The sequence below is a fragment of the Lutzomyia longipalpis genome, chromosome 4 (genome assembly GCF_024334085.1).
Source record: "Lutzomyia longipalpis isolate SR_M1_2022 chromosome 4, ASM2433408v1".
In the NCBI taxonomy this organism is placed as follows: domain Eukaryota; kingdom Metazoa; phylum Arthropoda; class Insecta; order Diptera; family Psychodidae; genus Lutzomyia; species Lutzomyia longipalpis.
This window is the reverse complement of record NC_074710.1, coordinates 2,387,441-2,400,449: the sequence shown is the minus strand read 5'-3', so window position 1 is coordinate 2,400,449 and position 13,009 is coordinate 2,387,441. Positions and strand designations below refer to the sequence as shown.

Here is a 13,009-nt window from a genome sequence, read left to right as displayed (position 1 = left end):
CTCCAGGAGCAAAAGCGCACAAAAGCTGAAAAGTTGGTCTTAATATCGCGTCACTTTGCTTTTCAAGCAAAGTGCATGCTGTGTGCTGCCGCCAGTTGGATGTTGATGTATAAAAAGCAATGAATAAGACAGAGGAAAACTCTCTAGTACTTAGTTTTATTCAATGTATTTTCTTAAAAGCAATTTCGTGTCCTCCCCACCAGATATACATATCTGTACCTCAAGGAAGAGGATATACACACGAGCAATACAACTTGGGTGTACGATGGGAAGCATGGTGAAAGGCCTCGGAGACTTTTGTCTTTTTCAATGACTAAATACCATTATACTCATACCACCCACCCCCTTTCCCCACCCTTCATTGAAGTACTATCCAGCAAAAATGCGTGGTATGGGATGGCGGGCATATGGATGTGATGGAAAGCTTTTCCATCGACTTTCCACACCCATTTCCACTTTGCCCCTTTTTTTTCCTTCTTGTCTCGAATCCTGCGAATCCGCCACTCAAGAGGCGTTTTCTGATGGAATTTACTATCACAAACCCCGTGGCAATCTTATTTTGGCAATATTCGCATCCTGTGGGTGGCAAGAGCGAGACCAAAAGGCGTTGGTGCTGCTGTAAAAATTGGACATGATCCCCATATATGTTTGGGGAAGCATGCAAATTTGGTTTTTCATTTTTAAAATCCCTCTCAAGAATCAAATAAATATTCCAAGTGGAAAGTGAGTGATTCCTGTCCCACTGCTGTGCGACATTCTTTTGCAAAAAGCTCCTTTTCCACGATACAATATCAAACGTAATTATTCATGGGGTATCTTTTGGATACTTCTATTCTCAAAAGGACGATGGGGATGCTTCTGGGAAGAACTCGGCACTACAATTTATCATTTGTGAAATTTTCTGAGAAAAGGAAAATAAAGTTCTTAGACTTTTGGTATTGAATTTTCCTTATTTTTAATATTTAGATCAATATTTAAAAGATGGGTGAAAATGCAGTAGAATGAAGGAACATAGCTGTTATTATTTATCAATCCGCGACGTTTCGATTTATTTTAAATTATTCAGATTATTAAATCTTCGCCAGCCGGGTAACAGCCGAAACAACTTTGCTTTATAATTTTTTACAGCGTATAAAATTTGATACGCTATCAATTCTTTAAATTTTTATTAAGGGTTGAAGCTAAAGTCGAAATTTTGATATAGGTCTATGAGACACTGTCCAGAATCAACATTTCAATGGATTTTTATCTTTTTGTAAGTTTTAAATAGCGGTGTAGTGCAGCTTTCTGAGCTTTATAAGTTCGATAAGTTCCTAAATTCAATAAGTTAAGGGTGAAAAACGATTATTAAAACTTTAAAAAGTTCAACAATTTTTAGATTTTTTTAAACTTTCTTTGATATATGTTAATTTTGGAAAATTTTAGCTCATTCAGCCCTAGAACTTTAAGAAATTTTATTTAAAATATGTACTGGGACCTTTAAAAAAATGTAAGTTTGTCCTATTATTTTTTTCGACACTGTATTATGACCAAACAGTACATTTATGTTTTTAAAATTAATTTTAGTTGATATGTTGCCAGAACTTTTAAAATTGAAGCACTTTTCTAGCTGTTTCAGCTCTCGAAAGTAGAGAAATTAGTGATTTTCATTGAAAATTGGGTCTGTGTTAGGCCCTTGTTTGAAGGCATTCAAGATGTGTTAATAATAAAAAGTCATTTAATGAAATTTTTCTCATTTTATCACCTGAATATTATGTAATAAAAAACAAATCCATTGTTAAATCTTTTTAATAGATCATAATATAATGCAATATAAAATACATAGTATGGTGTCAAAGAAACATCAAAGGAAAATTTTTAAAAATATTCTCCGAAAGGTTTAATGGTTAATTCGTGAATTTGAACATGCGGCGGTGTCCCTAAAACATGTAGAATACTCTGAGAAATATCTTCAGGCTGAAGAAAGGGCATATCTGGGAATGTTTCTCTGAAGCAGGAAGGAATTAAGGTGGTAGCCACAGCTCCTGGGCTAATTGATGTCACCTTTATGTGATGTTTGCTCCTTATAAATTCTTGCCGATGAATTTCAGTTATGGCCGTTACGGCGTGCTTACTTGGTGGATAAATATTATTTGATGGCATTGTAATTGGACGAACTATGCGATGTCCAGCTATGCTGTTAATGTGAACAACATGAGAATTTCTTCCATGCTTCTCCATTGATTTGTAAGCTTCGCGTGTACAAAAAACCAAACCGAGAACATTCGTATCAAGCACTTGACGAATTTTAGCGGAATTATCTTCTCTTATCAACTCAGTTTCACAACTAACACCCGCATTGTTGATTAGAACGTCAATTCCATTGAACTTTTCGTCAATCTTTCGAAATTCTTGCACAATTTCATCTTCTTTCGATACATCACACTTCACAGCATGAAGATTCTTCTGAAGATCTGCAGGAAGATCCTTCCTTAGGGCTTCAATTTTTTCAACATTTCGTGCTAGTCCAATAGCAATCATTCCTGCTTTTACCAGGTCCTTGACAATTGCTGCACCAATTCCTTAAAATTTAAATTTAATTAATAAAGAGAAAAAATACTGCCCAATAATCTTCAGATTGATTACCTGAAGAAGCTCCAGTCACAACAGCAACACGATCTTTCCACTGCTCCATTTTTCTCTGAGAACTCTGATACAATACTGAGCATGTTCTTGCTATCTTAGGTGTATTTATTAACATCTTGTCCTTGAGATGAAATGGCGATAAAATTGTTTATGAGTACTTATTTTAAGTAGGTATACTTAAGGTCAGTTAGGCGTCAAAGCAACGAGGGGCAATTCATCACAGAATATCAACCTTTTTATTCAATTTTTGTCTTGATAAAAATAAGTTAAAAGTTCATGTGAAGTTTAATGAATTTTAGTTTAAATTTCTAGGCAAAAGTGAAGAAATAATTAGGCCAAATATCAACTAAATTCAGGTACTATCCTTGGTATTAACCCCTTTATGTATGAAGAACAATTTTCTAGATAATTTCTTCAATATTTTTAGAATTTTAATTGAGAATAGAAATTATTTTACCTGTGTCATAGCACAGTAATTAGAATTCTCAATAAAGGACATTAAGCACAATGTATGGAAAGAACTTTCAGAATAATTTTAAATGATAAAATCAAAACAAAATTTTTCTTTAAAGAAAAATTGTTTCCTTTTCAGTAAGAAGTCGCCTAAATATTAAAGTTTTTTTTTCAACTAAATTGCAGGCATTCTGCGAAATCTCCCGAAGTTATCCATAGAGTAAAATCTAACGTGTCACAAATGGCATGTTTAATGGAGTATACCCTGTTCTCACGGAGGAGCATCATGTTAGTTATTCTGTTTTTTTTAGAGCGCCCCTTTTTCCTAAAGGTCTTCTTTTGCCCCTTGCAAAAAAAGTGAAGTCACTTCTCACAGCAAATGAAAAATAAATGCACAAGAGAGGATGAAGGTGTTATAGAGGGGGGTGAGGCATTTTCGCACTTCCCTCGCCCCATTATAGTCATCCATTTGGTGAATTCTCTATTCGTCCTGTAATTTAATTTAATTGCATCCCTTATCTTCACGACGGAATCTCCCTCGTCCAATTTCAATTTTCACGCCACCTCCCCATGCCTTGTGTGGGTGTTTGTGTGCTGGGTCCCCTTACTACCCCCTCCCCGGCCCCCAAAGTGTTCCCAAAGTCCTCCTTGGTTTAATTAGAAATTCCCTCTAATTGAATTAGCGTCAAGGGGTGCCTTGCAGCCCGCTTGACTGGTCCTTGGAGTGCTCCTCCGTGTAATCCTTCTCCAATTTAAGCTCCCCCCTCATCCACCCACATTTTGCCCCCCACCACCCTCTACTCCACAACCCCCCTTAGGGCCTGCTGAATTCACTCCACCATGCGCTAATTCACTGCGTGTGTGCTTCAGGTGGGACATCCTTTGTTCCTCTCCCAAAGCACACACATACACGAAATTCCTCAGCCATGGCAAAACATCTTAAAGGAGAGAAACACGCACTTGAGGACCATTATATGTAGTTCCTTAAGGGAGGCTTGATCAGGTGGAATAGCACAGGGAAGAAGAATATAACCCCGTAATTTTATTGCGCTCTTCCAAATAAATTCACTTTCACAAAAAAAAGCTTTGAAAGAAACTTTTCGTTTGATATAAATATTTCTACATTTATTCTCTTTGGCTTTCAAGCAGTTCAAGTATGATCATTGAACAGAATATTTCTTTTTGAAATAAGTTTATATTTTTTGTATCTATTTTCCCGCGAGGGCTACAAAGGTAAATAGCGGGAAAATGCGTTCATTGTCGAGGAAATTGTGAAAATAATGCCTAAAGTTTTTTCTTTGCTGTTTATTTGTTTCTTTTACTAAATATTTAAGGGATTTTGGAAAGGATATTTAGAGGGAATAGATAAAAAAATTCTTTTAGTAAAAATTAAAAATTAAGGGATGACAAAGTAATTTTGGAAAATCTTCAGGAAGAAAATGGCTAAATTGTGAGAATTTTAAATTTATTTTAACATAAAAGGAGAAAATACTGAATTCTACTTAATAAAAAAATTTTTTGTTGTTGCAAAATTGGCTCTATAATTGATGTTGAAATTTCCAAAATTACTTGATCATCCCTTTGGTAAAAATTTCATGAGAAAAATGCGCCTTTTTGCATAGGGGTGGAAGGGACCACACCTTGATCTGATGATGTAGAAGATGTTGATGTATAATGCCTTCCAAACAACTTCATAACAATCCCAGTATCGTGGCAAAGACTAATTTCGATTTGTACCCAACCAAATGAACAGAATTTAATTTCCTCGTAGCCATCATCCCCTATACCCATTTACGGCAAATATGACGTATATATGGTAGCTCAATGGGGTGGTAAATGCAATGAACACCGGTGTGTGTAGCCAACCTCCCCCTCATATCGATGGCGGACCCAGATTATCGGATTGTGGAGAACGGATGCATCATAGGGCAATCAGTGCTAGTTCAAAAGGGATGGGAACGATGGGGGAGGGAGGGTGGAATGTGCCAGGAAACTTTCAAACGTAATAGTAAATGTAATTAATTGCACTTGCTACTTTCTCATCACATCCAATTGCAAAATCCAACCTTTCTCCGCATACGCCGCTTTGTTAAGCATCAACCCCCTTACTGAATGGGGGAGGGAGTGGTGTTTTTTTGTCTCCTTTCAATACCACTCAGACGATTTAATCTAACACCCCATTCCGTATTTATATTACATATTTACCTGTCTTTTTTCCCACCTTTGACCCCCCCTCATTATCCCATTAATTAAAATCAAATCCTTGCAAGTTCGCGAAAGTATATTGAAGGGATGAGTTAAGATTTTTATTACCTACCCAAGCATCGAATATACTTCATTCGATGGATCTCTCCTCAATGGAATTGATTCAATCCCACATTGCACACCGGCTGGGCAGAAAGGTGGTGCAGGGTGAGCTATAAAATCAATAAATTTGCGCCTCTTCTGCGGCATCCTTATACGCAAAAGGCATTTTGCCACCCCTAAGCTGCGATCGCTTTGCCAGGATGACAAAAATACCCCCAACCCCTAAAAGAGGATGAAAGTGTGAAGCTAAAAAAAATTAATAATTTTATTTATCAAGATCGTGCGAACCACTCAATGTGATATTTCAAATAAATACGCGATGTAAACACCCACCCCTTAGTCGTAGTTTTCCAACGTATGAGGTGGGATGTTTATAGAAAGAGGGGCTTCAGGATAAACGGCGTGGAAAATTGTCAATTTTGTTTCATCTTTTTTTCCTATTATATATAAAAATTTTATTTATATATCGCTGATTCATCCCACACAGAGAATTTACCCGCATGGCTTCGTTCTCATACTCCCTCAATTTTTTTTATTTTATTTAATAATCTCGATATCTTATTATTGGATTCCACCATCAGTCTCCCTCTGCATTGTGATGCTGGACGCTCAAGGGATGGCATCATATGGATTCTTCTTCCTCCATTCCCGTTTCTCCATTAACTTTTGAGGGATATATAATCACACTCCATTGAGGAAATCAATTTTTGGTTTTACTTTTTTTTGTAGAAATTTCCTATATATTTTTCATCTTATCATAAATTTCAATTAAAGAACTTCAAAAAGAACTTGTTAAGTTCTGAAAAAAAAAATTCTGAAATAAAGGAAAATCTTTTTTAAAGGTTTTTTTTAAGACTGAAATCAAACAAAGAAAATCTTAAAGAAGTGATTTTCCAACATGTAGAGACAACGATGATATTCCGGGTTTTTCGTTGGTTAAAGGGGGTTCTCACCCAGAAAATCTCACGTTTTCCAGAGCTTTCGGCTCCGTTCGGAGCCTTCTTCAGTGGTCAACCGTGGGGAAATTTTCACTATCTCTGAGCGCGTCACAATTTGGCAGAACGAGAAGGCATCTATAAACTGAACAGAGCTCCACTACGTCAACAATTTTCATCACAAAGAAGAAAACTGGAGAAGAAAATTCTCTACACTTGACCACTGAAGAAGGCTCCTGAAGAAGTTTTGAAAAAAAAGGAAAATTAAGACAAAAATCCACCCAAGAAAATCGAGAAAATCTTTTGAAATTTCCTGCAATCATTTTAAGAGCAATTTTGAATTTAAAATTTCAACAGTTTTCTGTGCCATCAGCAAAATTTCCTTACCACACAGAAACCATCTTAATCTCAATGTAAGGATGGAAGGATTTGTGGTTTTCTATTGACGTTGGGTGGTACAAAGGGCATGATGCATCGTTGTAAATTGATTAATTACGCTTCATCATCGAGGTGGTATAGATTCATCGATGTGATTTGGGGTGATTTCCTTAAATGGAAATATGGCCTGGGGGGTAACATAGTGGACAATATGAGGCATGGGGTATGAGTTCAAGAGAGAGGGATGTAAACGGTGGGGAATATGGGAGTCGCAATAATTAGGAAGCAGAAATGTTGTCACATCGTACCTCCAGGTTAAACATGGAATGCAAATTACATGGTTGCCAGTCCCAGGAATAACATCTTAGGCCAACAAATGTTTGTCTAATTATCGTTTACAAGTTGACATAATGTTAGTATCCCACCTGCCCGCACCAATCATTTGGATCTCCCATAGTTAAGGGATATCATTGTTGTGGATACGACCTCCATGTCGGTGTCACTTTGTATTAACACATTTCACACAATATGCAGTCTGTTTGATGATGCGATTCATCCTGGGACTACAACGGGATTTAATTTTTTAAAGACTTCCAAGAATCCGTAATTTTGTCTTCGGGCATTGCACAGAATTTTCCTTCCAAGAAGTTCCATGATTAGTCAGACATTCTTGAAGGAATTCTTGTTGTTGACACTTATCGGTTAAATATTCAAATCAATCAGTCTATCAATTTCTTTCGTTTCTCTATTCGATTCTTATAATTATAATAGAATAGAGATTCTAATGAAAATTGAGAATCTTCTTTAAGGTGTTCTAAAGTCTTTTTCATTTCATTTAAAAAAAAACAATATTCGTCTTAAATTTCCATAATTCTTGTTGAAGTTTTCGCATTTTTTTATCCCAAAAAATCGAGAAAAAAATCTGAATAAGGCCAAGGAGGGGATTTAGGTGCCTGGACACCATTAAAAAATTCTGGCGGTTAAAATTTTCCTTTAATAGTCTAAAGAAATGATATTCAGAGAAAAAAAACTATTTGATAGAATTCAAAACGGAATTTTTAGACGTTAAAAACCCTAAAGTTTTCAATGAAAAAAAAAAAACGATTTAAAGCGAATTCTTTGATTTCTCAAAAGTAAGAAAATTTCCAGAGACGTTCCTATTTAACAGACTCTTCTCCCCTAATTTCTTGTCTAACAGGCGACAAATTAAATTTCTTCACATCTGTGAGGTCATCTGCAAACTATGGGTTGTCAGGAAGTCAAAGCATTATTAAATTTTAAGTATGATCCGCTTTACCCATTTCATCATGTAAATAAATCATTAGTACAAATGAAGAGGATGCTCAATGATATTTTATAATTGATGATAGTGACACAGATATAATTCAGCACACGCCACTTTGATAAGGAGAGTCCATCTTTTTGATGGGTATGGGGGGGAGGTGAAAGTGCATCAAAGGCTTGGCAACAAAATCCACTTAATCTGATTGCTCACAGCATCTCTCTATCTCTATACAATATAGTATTCAACTTGGAAATACCACGAAGGATGACTTTCAAATGAAAACGTGTGCTCCATAGGAGAGCTAAATTTTCTGCACTCAAGTTAATTTGAAAAATGCCAAGACATTTCAATGCATTTTCATCAAGATAAGTGATACCATCAACCGCACAAAAAGGGATTTTCTCTGAATTTAATTAAATTTTAAAGAAAATGTAAAAAGAAGCAAAAGTTTGTGTCCGCCGTGTCCGCACAGCAAAGTACTTCAATGCCTTCAATGCCAATTTATTTCTTTTAAAAATTAGAGTTTTTTTTTTACCACGCAAAACGTTTCTTTTTTGAAGGTTAAGAAAAATCAGAAAAGCACAAGAGCATAAGGAAATTGGCCTTTAATGTTATATCTAAGAATTTTCCATTGAACGGGCAGTGACATTCAGGCTTATTGTAATATTTATTTTCGTTTTTTCCCTCGTGGAAAGGATCTATGTTGCGGGAAGAGTGCATTGTGGGTGTCCTTTGGTTCTCATTCTTGCTGCGATTCATTGTCGCCCCTCCCCCATGGGATGATTTTAATTGAATCCCACGCCACAGCTAAACATTTTTATGACCCTCATACCATTTAGTAGATTCACTGCTGTTTGAAAAAGTTTAATTGGGATTCAATGAAAAATATTAATTAAAAGAATTATAAGGAAGAAAAAAAAACAATTGTAGATTTTTTTTAAAATTCTTTAATGAGCCATAATTTACTGATTTTGCGTTTAATGAGATCGGTTTTGGTAAAAGTAATCTCTGTTCTTATCTTACAACTAAAAGATTCTTGTAAGATGTTAGCAATTCCTTCTTTTAAATCGTCCTTAAGCCATATTTGGAATGTTTTTCTACACCAGATGGCTTGAGTATATACTTGCGCCATCTGGTGGGTATTTACAATTAGGAATTTTGTAAATTCCGAATGATTTTTATCCGCAACTGTAATTGACATTAAGTCTGAGTAGATTCAAAGAGGAAAAATATTTATTTTAAAAATTTAATTATCATTAATTTAATTAAAAAAAATTGAATTAAAAAAATTAATAAATGATTTAAATTGATTAAATTATTAATAATTATTTTATTCAATTAATCCTCACTGTGTTTGTGGGGTAGTTCGGGACGTTTCTATGAAATTCAAAGCGGGAATGACGCTGTATTTATTGCCAAGATTGCCAATGACTCCTTCTCAAGTACCAGATGCTCCTCCGCCCATTCTCCCACCCTCTCTGTGGTCTTCCACGAGGAGATTCACAATTTCTGTGTGGAAAGAGGGTCGTCCGCAGCATATCGATTTAATTCGCGTAATGAGTATTTTTATGTCCAAAATGTATTTTATTGCTTTTCCATCCCCACATACATAACATATCCACCAGGAAGAAGTCCTCCCCAGGCAAATTTGTCTCTCAGTTTGCGGTGAAAAAAAAATTTGTGGGTGTGAAGTGGAATGTCTTGTATTGGAAATCACTGTTGCGGAAGGTTGAAGAATTATTCCTCGAGCACAAGCCCACAGAGGGCACACACCGAGACTGCGGCAATGTGGTTTAAGAATCATGTGTGTGGAGCATACTCAAAAGTTCAAATGTTCCATTTTTCTCTTCATAACTCCCCCCGAAATGTGTATCTCTCCTCTATGGGTATTGAATAAAAATCTCATACACGTATAAGGGAAAAATCCTTCTTCCTTCTTTTGCAGAGAACGGCGGGGGGGGAGTAAATCCTCAAATTTTATGACGTCCTGGGATCAATTTCAATTTCAAGGTATTCGAAATTGCCCGCATTTTGGGATAAATTTTCTGATTGATTTGCTTATGTGCTGATGCCACTTTTTGCTCTATCTCCTCCACATACATATTTCTACATACTACGTGTGTATGGCACCGAAGCAATTGGACAGAATTTTCCATCTTCAATCGCTTTCAATAGTGATATGACGGGGGTAGGTGGAGGCTCTCGAAGACGGAATGGTCAAATAGAGGGCATTCAGTGGGGTATTGAATAAAATTTTACGGGAAGGATATGCAAAAAGCTCTGGTATTTGTGGTGCTACTACCCCAAATTGATTTCCTTCACAAATACACATAATTGGGGATATATCCTATACTTATATATAGAGCTAGATATATATGGAAAAGTTCTAAAAACACACTGATATAAATTCTAATCAAGATTCTATATATTCTAACGTAATAATGTTGATTTAATTGATTAAATCTGATTGTGAGATATGAAAGAATTTTTAAGGCCATGTTTTTACACTGAGAGAAAAAATAGTTGATGAAAGGAGTTTATGCCTTTTTAAGCTATTACGATAATGAGATAAATTTTTTACCAAACTAAAAAAATATTCAAGAAAGTAAAAAAATAACCTAGAACTAAACATTTTTTTTATTAATTAGTGTAAAAACTCAAAAAATACAGAAAAAAACAAAATTAGGTGAGGGCCTGGTTGGAGCTAATTTTTCCTGCAAAATATAATTTTTATAAACTATTTAATTTTTTTATTGAACATTTAATGATTCAAACAATCCAATGATATGATTAAGTTTATTAAGAAAGTTTGTTATATATTTGAATTCTTTTTTAGCTGTGATTCTTTCTTCAAAGAAGCACAGCTTCTGTGTACACTCAAAAATGCAAAGTCGTCAGATCGGGCTCAAACTTGGGATGACCACGAATTAGGGTCCCTACATTACAAAAAACGTATGCGCCAAAAATTGGTCCGTCCGTCCGGCCGGCCGTCCGTCCGGAACCTTTCGCTTAATTACAAGATTTTTTAATTTAAAGAACGCTGCGCTTAGATTACAATGAACTAATTAAAAAGAATAATTAATCCTTGGAGGATTTTGTTGGTTAAAGTGGCTAATTCGATTTTTTTTAAATCGTTACAGAATTAAAATCTGTTTAACATTTCATGATATATTCTACATTTGCGTGTAGAGAAGTTCCCTTTTTTTGAGATCGTCAAAAGAAAATTTGAAAAAACATTTTCTTTTTGAGGGAAAATTAAGGTCAAATTCTTAGGGTTAGAAACCTCGATCCTCCAAGGGTTAAGAAGTCCAATTTCGTGAAATTGATATTACTTTAAACTATTTTTTATGGTTATTACATTTCAAGTATTTTAAGTTAAAATTATCCTTTATTTTCTAACGTTTGCCATGTTGATGTTTCTTTTCTTACGTTTAACGGGTTAAACTTTTTTTTTAAATCTAAGTTTGTAACCTTTTTGTAATGCTTGAAACCTCTTTAAATCCCTTCGAATAATTCTTTTAGTCTCAGAAAAAATTTCTTTTAGTTTTTAAAGGAAAATATGAACTTTTTGAATTTTTAAGAATATTTAAGACATCCAAATTCACTCCCTGAATTCATTCATATTTTTTTCTCAGTGTTTTTGGGGCAAAAAATTGCATAAAATTCGACAAAATTGCAAGAAAGTTTCACAAGTTTTTCCTGCTGTCCCCTAACGCAATTTCTATTCAAAATTTTTCACACAAATCTTAACTTTTCTTTTTTTTCCAATTTTTTTCCCTCAGTGTACCCACATACGTACATATGTGGAATATCCTGCAGGATATCAAATAAAATGCAATACAAAATTCTTCTGTGATTTGATGAATCCGCAGTTGCCCTTTCTCAATTTCTAGGGAGAATGTATGTATGAGGTTTAGAAGGAAAAATCCTTGAGACAGTTGTGAGAGAACATTTCGCTTTTCTTTTCATCCCCTAACTCTCCCCACTAGAGGGAAGATCCTTTTGGCGATATAATGGGTAAAGAAAGAGGAGTAAAATCCCAATTTATATACCACAACAAACACTCCACGTGAATTTCGCACAAACATTAAATTGAGTAAGTTATTCTTAGGCATTACCAATTCATAGTCACCAACCACCATCTCTGCGGCGAGTGTCCTGGAGAGGAGTGTCTTAGGCACCCATAGGGATACATACTACATATACATATATGTGGGGGGGGGACGAAGGATGGTGGTTGCCTGCGCCAAAAGGTGGATATGTTTCATTGAGCTTGGTGGATGGTGGTGTGAGTTGGTTCTCTTTTTAGAAAAGTCATTTCCCTCCCCATCTCTTATGGGCAATGCTCGATGCCGGCAATCTTCTTGGTGTACCACATCATTCCTCTTCCCTCCCGGTTTGCCACTCAATCTTCCAAAAGCGGGGAGAAGGGAGCTGCGTCCTTCCTTGGCTTGCTGGGAAATCATCTATTATGTATTGGTCAATGCAATCAGACGAAATAGACATCTGCTTAGTTGAATTTCAACTCGGGAGGAAATTGCATTCGGAAACTGTTTTATTTATAAAGTCAATTCCTCTCCTTATATTTGCGGTTGTCTTCTGTTCTGTATTACATGTACCACAGTATGTGTATTATATATAGCATATGAGGTATTTGTGGTATTTGCAATTTATGCTTTTGACACGGATGTCCTGTTCTTTGCGCTGCTGAAAATGCTTAGAAAAAAAATTAGAGAGTTCAAAAAATTATCTCTGTTTGTTTTTCTGTGGCAAAGGAGCTTCTCCGAAACGGCTTGACCGTTCATGATGATGATGTGCTCTATTGTGGTTGATTGAAATACATAAAATGATTGATATAAATCACCCATCAGCACCCATTGGAGTTATTGAGATGATTATATTTACCCCAATAACACTATACGATAAAATAATGGTTCGATTGAAATTACTAGAAAATATATGTATATATTTTTTTAAATAATTTGCAAAAATCACAAATCTTGAATTATTCTTCAAAAAATTAAAG

The 13,009-nt window shown here is 35.3% G+C and overlaps 2 protein-coding genes across 2 annotated transcripts in view; one reads left to right on the top strand and one right to left on the bottom strand.

Moving 5' to 3' along the window:
• LOC129795447 (mediator of RNA polymerase II transcription subunit 1) overlaps nucleotides 1–13,009 on the top strand; it is a 1,235,552-nt gene that overhangs the window by 975,432 nt on the left and 247,111 nt on the right. The window lies entirely within an intron of this gene.
• LOC129795681 (farnesol dehydrogenase-like) lies at nucleotides 1,773–2,710 on the bottom strand. The gene is made up of 2 exons (XM_055837148.1): nucleotides 2,626–2,710; nucleotides 1,773–2,561 (listed from the first exon to the last, which is right to left on the bottom strand). Exons 1-2 carry the CDS (start codon nucleotides 2,672–2,674, stop codon nucleotides 1,858–1,860), a joined length of 753 nt encoding a protein of 250 aa, XP_055693123.1. The 5' UTR covers nucleotides 2,675–2,710; the 3' UTR covers nucleotides 1,773–1,857.